This window comes from Equus asinus, chromosome 2 (assembly GCF_041296235.1).
Source record: "Equus asinus isolate D_3611 breed Donkey chromosome 2, EquAss-T2T_v2, whole genome shotgun sequence".
NCBI lineage: Eukaryota > Metazoa > Chordata > Mammalia > Perissodactyla > Equidae > Equus > Equus asinus.
In genome coordinates this window covers 192,147,301-192,160,492 of record NC_091791.1, presented here as the reverse complement: position 1 = coordinate 192,160,492, position 13,192 = coordinate 192,147,301, and the positions used below count along the sequence as shown (strand labels likewise).

Below are 13,192 nucleotides of genomic sequence, written 5' to 3'. Positions count from 1 at the left end.
TAGACAATTGTTTTGAAAAGGTTCTCAAGGGAAGAAAAGTAGGGTTGGTGAAGGTTTTGTTTATACTTTTTATTTTGAAATAATTATAGATACGTAGGAAGTTGCCCAAAAAGCAGCTCTCATGTACCATGCACCCAATTTATCTCAATCATAATAGCTTATATAACTGCAGTACAATATCAAAACCAGGAAATTAACATTCATACAATCCACAGACCTTGTTTAGATTTCATCAGTTTTACATAGACTTGTGTGTGTGTGTTTCTATGCAATTTAATCATGTGTTAATTTATGTAACTACCACCCAATTAAGAAACAGAAATGTTCCATCAATACAAAGATATCCCTGGTGTTACCTACCCCTTTATATTCACTTTCCATCTCTCCAACCTTCCTAACCCTTGGCAACCAATAATCTGTTTTCCAGCTCTATAATTTTGTCATTTTGAGGATATTATGTATGTGGAATCACACAATATATAACCTCTTGAGATTGGCTTTTTTCATGTGGTATAATGTCCAGGAGATCCCCATCCAAGGTGCTGCCTGTAGTGGTCGTGGCTTCCTTCTGATTGTCGAATAGCATTCCGTGGTGTGGATGTAGCACAGTTTGGTTAACCACTTGCCAGCTGAAGGATGTTTGGGCTGTTTCCAGTTTTTGGCTATACGAATAAAGCTGCTATGAACATTTATGTACAATGTTTTACATGAATGTAAGTTTTCATTTCTCTAGGATAAATGCCCAAGAGTGCAGTCGTTAAGACATGTAGTAAGCACGTTTAATTTTTTAAGAAACTGCCATACTCTTTTCCAGAGTGGCTGTACTATTTTACATTCCAGCCAGCAATGTGTGAGTGGTCCAGTTCCTCCATCCTCACCAGCATTTGGTGTTAGCACGTTTTTTTGTTCTAGCTATTCTGATAGAGGTGGAGTGATATCTCATTGTAGTTTTAATTTGCGTTTCCCTAGTGACTAACGACGTTGAACATCTTTTCATGTGCTTATTTGCCATCTATATATCTCTCCTCCTTTTTTTTTTCTTCTCCTCAAAGCCCCCCAGTACATGGTTGTATATAATAGTTGTAGGTCCTTCTGGTTGTGCTGTGTGGGATGCCGCCTCAGCATGGCCTGGTTAGAGATGCCATGTCTGCGCCCAGGATCCACCCTGGTGAAACCGTGGGCCAACGAAGTAGAGCGCGCAAACTCAACCGCTCGGCCACGGGGCGAGCACTCTCCCTCCTCGTTGTTGAAGTGCTTGTTCATGTCTGTCACTCGTTGTCGATATGGCTTGTTTGCTTTGAGAGTTCTTAATATATAGTCTAGATGTGAGTCTTTTGTCAGGTGTGTAGTTTGCAAGTCTTTTCTTCCAATTTTTTGGTTGTCTTCTTATCCTCTTAACAGGGTCTTTGCAGAGCAAAAGTTTTTAATTTTGATGAAGTCCATTTTGTCAATTTTTTTCTTTTATGGATCATGCTTTTGGTGTCAACTCTTCCTAGCCCTAGATCCCAAAGATTTTCTTCTGTTTTCTTCTCAAAGTTTTATAGTGAATATTTGATGATATAAAAATTTGTTAATTTTTTTAGTTAGAATAATGGTATTGTGTGTGTGTTTTTAAGAGACGTTTTAGAAATAACATATTGAAATATTTACAAATGATGTTTAGGATTTACATTAAAATAATGTAATCCAGGAGCGGGTAAAGTAGGTGGGGTGTAGAAGCAGCAGGATTGGCCATGTTCCTTTAAGACCTGGATATGTTGACATGAGATCAGTGCTGAAGGTAACCTTGTAGTCTTCTCATTGCAGAGTTAGACTGTACATGCCCTTTCTAATTTGTGAAATGGTTGTGTGTTCAGGGTTTGTCATGGCTAAAATTGTGGTTCTGAGCCCATTTCTGGACCACTTATTTCCCTAAGGTTTGATGTTCTCACTGGCTGTTTCCTTCTCAGCAGAAAAAAAAAATTATAAATTCTTGCACACCGAGGCATTAAAGCCTTGATGGTGGCTTATCCTCAAGAATACTGCACTTGGATTTGTAAAGAATAGAGGGTAGAGAATAGGATGATGATCGCTGATGTGTGCGTCCCCCTACCCAGGGCAGAGCACCCTGCAGATTTAGAGCAGCTTTGGTGGAGCTGATTGTATGACCCACCAGCCGTGCCTGTAACTTTTAAAGGGTTTTTCATTAGTATAAAGCCAAATAGCACAAAGCCTGATGAATATTTGATTTTAATGATAAATTAGTAGTTTAATTGTCCATTGATGATGAAAATATGCATGATGAGTTTGATGAGGTCTGTAAACATGCATTACTTTAAAGATGACTTTCTCTTAAAGCTCGTTTGATGTAGTCATTGTTGGTGGTGGAATTGTGGGGCTTGCCTCTGCCAGAGCCCTCATCCTGCGGCATCCAGCACTTTCCATTGGTGTTCTGGAAAAGGAGAAAGATTTAGGTATGTATGTATGATTGGGTATGTATGTTATCAGTGTTGCTCTTTGAGCTTCACCGGAGCACCTGTTCGTTTCGTCAGTTCTGCATCATTGATGCCTGATGTCGACGGCAGTGTCCGAGTCTGCATTCTCTAGAAAGCGGAGCTGGGACTAGTACTGGGGTCTAAGTCACTTATTTGAGGGGTTATCTGAGGAGACAGGAGTGAGAGGATGGGGAGAGTCAACTGCGAAGGAGGAGGATGCTTTATCAAGGTTGTTGCTGTGAGCTTCATTCCACTGGGACCTCTGAGGAGCTACCAAATGTTTCCCAAGATTGTGGTCATTTATCCATCAGCTTCTGTCGCTATTGGTTGAAGACTGTCACTAGGGATGTTGAGTTCGCCAAACCCCCAAACATTAGAAAAGGCTCTGGGCAGAATGCAGGGAGCTCTTGTGGGCCCTTGAAGTGGTATGCTGATAGCGAGAGGTGAGTTTGTGCAGCGGTTGTAGCTGAAGTCAGAGGTGGGCTGGAGGGATTTCACACGGACTACGCTTGGCCGCCAGAGGAAGCTACCAGTGTTCTGACTATAAGAACAAACTTGAGCAGAGTTTAGAATAATGTGATCTCTAATAGCTTCAGCTATAAGTTTGTTGCCCCACTGCCTAGATTTTGTATGAGTCATGTCCTTTCTCTTACCCTGTTTCTCTCGTTCTGTAGCTGTTCACCAGACTGGACACAACAGTGGTGTCATACATAGTGGAATTTATTATAAACCTGAGTCTCTGAAAGCTAGATTATGTGTGCAAGGTGCGGCCCTCATCTATGAGTACTGCAACCAAAAGGGGATTTCCTACAAGCAATGTGGCAAGGTATGGCATTTTACCAGGGCCTTGACTTATTTATAACTAGCATTTTCTTAGTGGTGTTTAATGTTGAATAAAAAAATGCCTGGCTTTTCTTTCTTTGCATCTATGTAATTTGCAAAATCTGGACGTTTCATATAAATGAAATCATGCAATATGTTGTCCTTGTGACTGGCTTCTTTCACTTAGCATAACATTTTCAGGGTTCGTTCGTCTTGTAGCCTGTATTAGTACTTCTGTCCTTTTATATTCCGTTGTAGAGGTATATGGCCTTTTGTTTATCCGTTTATCATTTGGACATTTGGGTTGTTTCCACTTTTTGGCTATTATGAGTAATGCTGCTATGATTCATGTACAAGTTTTTGTGTGGGCCTATGTTTTCATTTCTCTCAGGTACATACCTAGGAGTGGAATTGCTGGGTTACGTGGTAACTCCATGTTTTAACGGTTTGAGGACTGCCAGACTGTTTTCCAAAGTGTTCCACTGTTTTACATTCCTACCAGCAGTTAGTGAGGATTCCCACATCTCCACATCCTCTCCAGCGCCTGTGGTTGTCTGTCTCTTTTATTTTTGCCAACCTAGTGGATGTGAAGTGGTGTCTCATTGTGGTTTTGATTTGCATTTCCCTAGGAATTAAGGATATTGAGCGTCTTTTCGTATACTCTTTGGCCACTCATTTTTCTTCTTTGGAGAAATATGTATACAAATCTTTTGCCCGTTTAAAAATTAGGTTGTTTGTCATTTTATTGTTGAGTTGTACCTGTTTTTTAATATATTCTGGATATAGTCCCTTATGAACTATATGATATTTACTAAAATACTGCTAAGATATTAGAATACTTTTTATCTTTAAAATAGAATAATAGTAATAATGATATTTTAAATGTTGCTAAATATTTTCTCTCATTCTGTAGATTTTCTTTTTTATATTCTTGATGGTGTCCTTTGAAGAACAGAGGCTTTTAATTTTCATGAAGTCTAGTTTATCTTTTTTGTTGTTGTTGCTTGTGATTTTAGTATCCTATCTAAGAAATCATTGCCTAACCTTAGATCATGAAAATTTACTCTATGTTTCTTCTGAGAATTTTGTTATAGCCTTATCTCCGACATTTAGATCTATGATCAACCTTTTTTTCCCCCAAGTGAGTAGGTTTAATTCTCAGTGGTACAGAATTCAGGGTAGAATAAAGACTGAAGAGCAGACTTTGGCAAGATTCTGAGCCGGGTTCACTCTGACCTCACACTCAAGTAGAAATGGCTGAATGAGAAGAATTAAAGAGGAGATGGGCCACTGTATGATTTTTTTCTTTTCTACTAAAGTTTATTCTTAAATGTACAACAGGCTCCCAGACAACACTTCATTCTAGCTGCAGGTGGCAACATATGTAATGGCGGGGACTCCAGATGTTTAAACAGGAGTGGAGTTGGGGATCACCATCGCCCAGGCACAAGGAACAGCTTACTTCTTGCCAGATTTCTTAGTTCCAGCTGTGGCCATGGGGGCCTTCTGCTTGGCCGTTGCTTTCAGCTCCTCGAATTTCTTACGCTCCTCTTTTTGTTCCTGCTCGAGTGCCTTATCGTCCTCATCCATTTCCTTGGCCTGCTGTTTGGGCTGCTTCATCAGCACCTTTGCAGCAGGCCTCCTGCCCCTTCCCCAGACGCTGCTGAGCTCCCCACCCCACCCCCTGCACCCATACCTCCAGCGTATGATCAGTTTTTAATTAATTTTGGTATATGGTGTGAGGGAGGGGTCCAACTTCATTCTTTCGCATGTGGATATCCACTAGTTGAAAAGACTATTCTTTCTACATTGTTTTGGTAACTTTTTTAAAAATCAGTTGAGTATAAATATAAGAGGGTATGTTTAGGATTCTCAGTTCTATTCCTTTGATGTATGTCTGTCCTTACGCCAGTAGCACACTACCTTGATGACTGTAGCTCTGTTATTTTTTGAAATCAGGAAGTGCGAGTCTTCCAACTTTGTTCTTTTTCGAGATTGTTTTGACTATTCTGGGTCCCTTGCATTTCCATATGAATTTTAGGGTCAGTTTGTCAGATTGTGTTGAATCCTTTGATCAATTTGGGGAGTATGGCCATCTTAACAGTATTAAATATTGCAAACCATGAACATAGGATGTCTTTCCATTTGTTTAGATCTTTAATTTCTTTCAGCAATATTTTTTATTTTCCACTGTATAGGTCTTGCACTTCTTTTGTTATGTTTATTCCTTGGTATCTTATTCTTTTTGATGCTTTTGTGAGGGGAATTGTTTTCTTAATTTCATTTTGGATTATTCATTGCTAATGTAGAGAATATGATTGATTTTTGTGTATTGATCTTTTATCCTGCAACCTTGTTGAACTCATTTGTTAGTCTAATAGTTTTTTGTGTGTGGATTCCTTAGGATTTTCTATATGCAGGATCATCTTGTTTGCAAATAAGATAGTTTTACTTCTTTTTCAATTTGAATGCCTTTTCTATTTTTTTCTTGCCTAGTTTCCCTGGGTAGAAACTCCAATACAGTGCTGAATAGAACTGAAATTGGACATCCTTGTGTTGTTCCTGATTTCAGGGCAAAAGCATTCAATCTTTCACTGTTAAGTGTGATGATAGCTGTGGGGTTTTTGTAGATGCCCTTTATCAGATTGAGGAAGTTTCTTTCTATTCCTAGTTTGTTGAGTGTTTTTTATTATGAAAGGGTGTTGGGTTTTCTCAGATGCCTTTTTTGCTGGTATTCAGGCAATCGTGGTTTTTGTCCTTCATTCTATTAATATGGTGTATTACATTAACTGACTTTTGGATGTTAAATTGGTCTTGCAATCCTACGATAAATCCCACTTGGTCATGGTATATAATCCTTTTTATATGTTGCTGCTTTCAGTATACTGGTATTTTGTTCAGGATTTTTGTATTGATTCATATTGCATCAAATTCATGAGGGACATTGGTCTGCAGTTTTATTTTCTTTCCATGACTTTGTCTGGTTTGGGTATCAGGCTAATACTGGCCTCATAGAATTAGTTAGGAAGTTTTCCCTTCTCTTCTGTTTTCTGGAAGAGTTTATGAAGAATTGGTAATAATTCTTCTTTAACCATTTGGTGGCGTTCATGAGTAAAGCTCTTGGGCCTGAGCTTTTCTTTGTGGGAAAGTTTAAAGTTAACTAATTCAGTCTCTTTACTTGTTACAGGTTTGTTCAGATTTTCTTTTTCTTCTTGAGTCAGTCTTAGAAGTCTGTGTCTTTCTAAGAATTTGTCCGTTTCATATAGGTTATCTACTTTGTTGTCAAACAGTGTTCATAATATGCCCTTTTAAGGATTCTCCATGTAATTTTTAAAAATAAGAGTTCATTGGCACCATTAAAGATGTTATGAAAATTTTTTTTAAATGATGTGGGAAAGTGGTCCTGACATAGTGTTAAGTGAAACAACCAAGATATAAAACTGTATTTATAGTTTTTATGATTGAGTTATGAGTTTCTTTGTTTTTTTGTTTTTATCCTTTAAGCCAAAGGAACCAGCCAACATCCACTGAACACCTTTGAGAAACATACCAGGCCCCATGCCTGCCCATAGGATGATTTTGAGCTCTGTAGAGCCTACTTCATTCTGGAGCCCTGAACACTACTTCACATTCCCTCTTCAGATCAGATCACATCATTGCTTTTAACCCATCTCAGCTCAGCTCCAGGTATTAATGTACAGATTGCTGCTTCCAGGCCACGGTGGCGTCACTGTGACTTAATGCCTGATTTTACAGTTTTTCTGGTTCAGTCACTTATTTGAACTTTTGAAGGTCTGTCCCTCTCCCACTTCTTCTTTTTTTTTTTCCCAAGTTTTAAGTCCTTTTATTTATTTTTTATTGAGGTATAATTGACATACAACATTATATTAGTTTCAGCTATACAACATAATGAATCAATATTTGTGTATGTTGCAAAATGATCACCAGAATAAGTCTAGTTAGTATCTATCGCCACACATAGTTACAAAAAAATTTTTTGTTTCTGGTGATGAGAACTTTTAAGACCTGTTCTCTTAGCAACTTTCAAATATGCAATACAGTATTATTAGCTACAGTTACCATGCTGTAATTACCTCCCCAGGACTTATTTATTTTATAAAAGTTTGTAGAGAGTTCTTTATGTATTCTGGATACTAGATCCTTATCAGCTGTATGATTTGCAAATATGTTCTTCCGTTCTGTGGGTGGTCTTTATACTTTCTTGATAGTATCCTTTGATTCCACTTCTATTTTTAAGATTAATTCTTTGTTCATTTAAGTAATCTTTACACACTGACTAAAAGCATTTCCTCATGGAGTTCTGTTGACTCCTTGCTATGAGATGTGGTTTGTGTATTCTGATGTATCTGTGAGTGTCATCTGTGCTTTCCTTTGCTGGCAGCTGTCAAGTAAGGAAGACACTACCTCCAGCAGATACTTTGCTCAGAAATAAATAGAAAAAGAGTCTTGAGTACAGTTGATGAATTTACTGTTTGTTTTCTCTGCAACATGATGTATTAGTAAATAGTTTGTAATGTACTTTATTCCAGGAAATAAAATGGATAGTTTTGTGTTAGTGAGATCCCATTATACTGAATACTGGCTATCTTTCTGATGCACTGGTATTTCGCATTCTCTTATAGAAATAAGGCCATTCTGATTTTCGTGTTTTTGTTTTCTAAATTAAAGACTAAGCAGCCTCTGCTTCTTTCCCCTCTGGACTGAGGGAGCGAGTGGTAGTGATAACACTTGCTTATGGCCACGATACGTGTAGAGACTGTGATGGGAGAAGTGGAAATTGAGGCTGCATCTCACCTTTGGGGAAAATTTGTTTTAGTGCATTTTTCTTAAGATATCTTTTTTTGGTGGAGGAGGAGGAGGAGAATGAGGTCATGAAAAAAGGGAGAAGTAGATACATGAAGAAGAAAACAATTTCTCTTTTTTTCTTGAGGAAGATTTGCCCTGAGCTAACATCTGTGCCAATCTTCCTCTATTTTTTGTTTGTGGGATGCCTACCACAGCTTGGCCTGATGAATGGTGTGGAGGTCCGCAGCTGGGATCTGAACCCGTGAATCCTGGGCTGCTGAAGTGGAGCATGCAAACTTAACCACTATGCCACTGGGCTGGCCCCTGAAAAAAACAATTTTTAAAAATCAACCCAATTTGAGTGATAGAATGATGTTCTATTGATTTTATCTTTCATGGCTGATGATATGTTTAACTCTGTACTTGTTCTTTGTCTTTATTTTTTTAAGCTTATAGTAGCTGTTGAACAAGAAGAAATTCCCAGACTTCAGGCCCTATATGAGAGAGGCCTGCAGAATGGTGTCCGGGGCCTGAGGCTGATCCAGCCAGAGGATATAAAAAAGAAGGAGCCGTATTGCAGGGTAAGTGATTCACTGTAACTCCACGAACGTGCTCACAGGGACGTGTTCATTTAGGGCTCAGGCCTGTGACTTGGAGGCGGAGGGTGAGTTTATAGGAGGCGAGAATTGTAGAAACAGCTAGATGATCCTGTCACAGAAGCAGTGAGGTGACACCACCAGAGGGCATTGCCACAAACTCTGGATACCTGGTTTTTTTCTTCCCCATGAGAAAATGCCGGGTCTGAAGAATATGAGCAAAGATGACAGGAGGTCTGAGATCTTCTGGCATGTTGGGAACCCTGAGCCGTGAGGCGTGGTTGGATCGTAGATGGGCGTGTGGGGAGAGAACGTCGATGGGACTGGAAAGGCAGGACTAGGCCTGCAGGGAGGGACTGATGTTCACGCTAGTAACTCTGAAGTTTATCCATTAGGCATGAGGAGCCACTGAAAATTTTTGAGGAGGGCGCCTACAATTTCTGCTCTGTATTTTAGGGAGATAAGGCTGGAAGGGTGGATTGTAGAGTATCTTGCTTAAAACATGCTATAGGCAGAAACAGATCTTTCTTTCATTGTGAAAGAGACATGAATAATAATAGAACAGTTTCTCTGCATATCGCCTGTCCTTGATAGCCTTTCAGAGGCTGTCAGTCCAACCCGCATTCCGCTGACTGTTCCAAGGAGTGCCTATATCTCCTGTACCGCATGCCCCACTGTTTTCTTGACATACACAGGAGCTGGACTCTAGTACTTGGCTTACAGAGCGTGACCTTGAACTCACTGCCAGGCAATGCTTGTCAAAAGCCTGCTTTGGAGAGACAGTATTTGTGCCTGGAGGGTATGTAGACCATTCATTCCTCTGCATCTCTCCAGACCCTCAGAGAGGCACACCTACACTGTAGTGTTTTGCTCTCTCCATCCGACTCCTTGACCCCAAATTACTCTCTTTGAATTGCGCTTTGGTTTTATAGCATCAGCCTGTGGAGAAGGTGGTTGTGTCACTCACTGAGGCTCCTGCTGTAAGGGTGTGGTTGAGGACATTGGTTCACGGTGTTACACAACGTCTCTCTGAGAACCCTCAGGAGAAATTTCTCTCAGACCTCAGTTCCAAGAATATTTTGTTCTTCCTGAGCACAGTTGGCTTGTTTTTATCTTGTGGACACTGTGAGTCATTTAACTGGTTGTGTTGCCCTGTTTGCCTTGGCTGCAAGGAAGCTCAGAGACACATGTGTGCCCCACTCCTGCCAGATATCTAGTGCTTTAAGCATGTGTTTTTGTTTATGTACTAACTTCCTTCTTATCTTTCCACCCTCGTTTTCTGTCTGCCCTGATATTTTGGAACTTTTTATTGAATCATAACTTACAACAGAAATCATAGATGTGCAGCTTGATGCATTTTCATTAAGTGTGACCAGCACTCAGATCAACGACAAAACACGACCAGCCTCCCGGTATTCTCCTCATGCACCTCCTAGTCACTACCTTTCCCTTAAGGGTAACCACTGTCCTGACTTCTTACATCACAGGCTTTTGAATTTTATGTAAGTGGGTCATATACCATGTGCTCGTTTGTGTCTGGACTTTTTAAAATTTAGTATTGTTTATGGAATTCATCCATATCATTGCATATAGTTGTAGTTTGTGTGTTGTCATTGCTGTATGTCTGTTGTATGAAAGTAGCATGATTTTTTCCACTATTGATGGGCATTTGGTTAGTTTCCAATTTGGAGCTATTCTAAATAGTGCTATTGTGAACATTCTAGCACATGTATTTTGGTGAATACATGTACACATTTCTGTTGGGTATATACCTAGAAGGGAAATTACAAAGCATAATTTATACATATGTTTAGCTTGGCAGGTACTGCCAAAGAGTTTTCCAAACTGTCTCAATTTATAGTCTCATCATCAGTGTATGAGAGTTCCAGTTGCTCCTTATCTTCACCAACGGTTGGTATTGTCTGTTGTTTTCATTTTAGCTATTCTGGTGGCTATATAGTAGTATAATATTATGGTTTTAATTTACATTTCCCTGGTGACTCTTAAAATTGTACGCCTTTTCATTTGTTTACTGGGCATTTGGATATTTTCTTTTGTGAAGTACCTGTTTAAATCCTTTGCCCATTTTTCTGTTGGGTCTAGATATCTGGTAGAATAAGTTCTTCAGTTTTGTTCTTTAACATTGTCTTGGCTGTTCTTGCATGTTTGCATTTTCATATATATTTTAGAATTAATTTGTTAAACTCCGCAAGATAACCTGTTATGATTTTGATTGAGATTGCATTGAATCTGTAGGTCCGTTTGGAGATAATTTACATCTTTACAATATAGAATCTTCTAATTCGTGAACATCGTAAATTCGTGAACATCGTATATCCCTCTGTTCATCTAGGATCTTTAATTTATTGCAAAAATGTATTATAATTTTCAGTGTAGAGGTCTTATGTCTTAGATTTATTTCTAGATATTTGATGTTTTTTGATACTCACATAAATAGTGGTTTTTTTTTAAGGTTTATTTTCTACTTCTATGTTGCAGATATATGGAAATATAATTGATTTTTGACCTTGTATCCATCTTGGTTGTTTTAAATTCACTTATTGATTCTAACAGTTTATAAATTCTTTTTGAGTTTCTATGTACAGTCATGTTATCTGCAAGTAATAACTATTTTATTTCTTCCTTTCCAATCCATATACTTGACTGGCTCAATGTTTAATGCTAGTATATGGTGTTTTCTATGTGTTTCTTGTTTGTTTGTCTGTTTTTACAAGCTAACGACAGATAGAACACAAGACAGATAGGAATGGATTTTTTCCCTTAAGTTATCTTTAGTTGTACAGTTAAAGTTGAGTCAAAATATATGATTTTCTTAATTAAAGTTCCCAAGAGGCTGATAGTACTTGGGAATCCAAATAGTGTCGAATGAGTTCTTCCTGCAGAGAAGGTCATAGCGTCTTCAGCTCCAGCGGACTCAGCTTTCCCGTCCCCAGGACTCAGTCCAAATGATCAAAGTGTCTTGCTTGTGGGTTACACTGGGTCTTCTCCTCCGTTTTCCTCTGTCCATATGGTCTTTGTCTCTCTGAGATGGGGAAGGAATGACTGATTCTTTAAAAAGAAGACACACTCATTAAATATCTCATTTTGGCTGTTTCTGTCAGGCTTTGGGCAGATGGTACATGGCACAAGCCAGGGCTGGCAAACTATGACCTGTGGGCCAAATCCTGCCTGCCACCTGTTTTTGTGGCCTCTGAGCTAAGAGTAATTTTCACATTTTTAAATGGTTAAAAAAAGAATAATATTTTATGACAGATGAAAATTACATGAAATTCCAATTTCAGTGTCCATAAATAAAGTCTTATTGGAATACAAGCACACTCATTCATTTATGTATTGTCTATGGCTGCCTTTGCGCCAAACAGCCAAGTGGAGTAGTTGCAACAGAGGTCATAAGTCTCACATAGACAAAAATATTTACTGTCTTTACAGAAAAAATTGCCAACCCCTGATCTTAATTGTAGGGAGCCGTAGAAGGATTTGAGCAGGAGAATGACATGCACAATGTGCTAATTTAGCAAAGTTAATCAAGTTATGGTATGTAGGATAGAATTGGATATAGAAGAGAGGGGAGTCTTGAGGTGGGAGGCCAAAGCCATTTATAGTTATTTTTGAAAGGCAGCTGTGCTCACCACCAGTACCACTTATTTATAGTCATTTTTAGAATGTCTGATTTCTGTCCAATACTCTTGTGTATCATAGGTCAGCAATTCCCAGACTTCAGGGAATTTTGACATATTATTTTACCTATTTATTATTTGACATTTTTTTAACGTATAACTTTATTTTACGTCACTGTATCATCTCTTTTTTTTTCATAAACTGGAGATTTACGTAAGGTGAGCAGCAGCACGTGGTGGCTGGGAAGGCAGGCAGACGTAAGTTCAAACCTCACATCTGCCTCTTCGCCAGCTGTGGGCCTGGAGTGGGCTGTTTTCTAAGCTTCAGGCTCCTCATTTGTAAAACAGCTGTTGCCCTGAGAATTAAGTAAAATAATATGTGTCAAGCATCCAGCATGTGTTAATCTTCAGGAGTGGTAGATATTATGATGTGCTTGTTTAAGTGATTCTGGTGAATTCAAACTGGTTTTGTTTGAAATACTTGGGGACTTTTCATGCTATCTGTTAAGATAATTAGGGATGCTTAGTTAGTGTGTTCTTTTCCCCTGGTTTATATTTCCCACTTTCCTGATGATTTGCTTGTAGCTCGTTATTTTATTGTGTTTATTTCCTTTAACCATACCAATTCCTCTGTAGAGTAAAAAGGCTATTTAAAAACATTGTAGAGAGAGCCTGGGATAGTTTAAAAACACGGTTGTGAATAACCCAAATAAGAGCTTGTCTTAGTTTGAGCTGCTATAACAAAGTACCATAGACTAGGTAGCTTATAAATGACAGAATTTATTTCTCACAGTTCTGGGAGCTGGAAGCCTGAGATCAAGGCTCTGGCAGAGATGACGTCTGGTGAGGGCCCACT

The 13,192-nt window shown here is 38.8% G+C and overlaps 2 protein-coding genes across 9 annotated transcripts in view; one reads left to right on the top strand and one right to left on the bottom strand.

The window, feature by feature from the left end:
* L2HGDH (L-2-hydroxyglutarate dehydrogenase) overlaps positions 1-13,192 on the top strand; it is a 40,152-nt gene that overhangs the window by 1,381 nt on the left and 25,579 nt on the right. For 4 of the 8 annotated variants that reach the window (XM_070504333.1, XM_044765608.2, XM_044765609.2 and 1 more), the window contains exons 2-4: positions 2,338-2,453; positions 3,149-3,300; positions 8,552-8,683. In XM_070504333.1, coding sequence (XP_070360434.1) covers positions 2,338-2,453; positions 3,149-3,300; positions 8,552-8,683 — 400 coding nt within the window. Of the gene's footprint in view, positions 1-2,337; positions 2,454-3,148; positions 3,301-6,800; positions 6,984-8,551; positions 8,684-13,192 lie in introns of all 8 variants that reach the window. The other 4 variants (XM_070504336.1, XM_070504334.1, XM_070504335.1 and 1 more) reach the window with 2 other exon arrangements.
* Positions 4,607-5,053, bottom strand: LOC123283134 (translation machinery-associated protein 7-like). Its single transcript, XM_044765614.2, has one exon. The coding sequence runs from the start codon at positions 4,914-4,916 to the stop codon at positions 4,755-4,757; it is 162 nt and encodes a 53-aa protein (XP_044621549.1). The 5' UTR covers positions 4,917-5,053; the 3' UTR covers positions 4,607-4,754.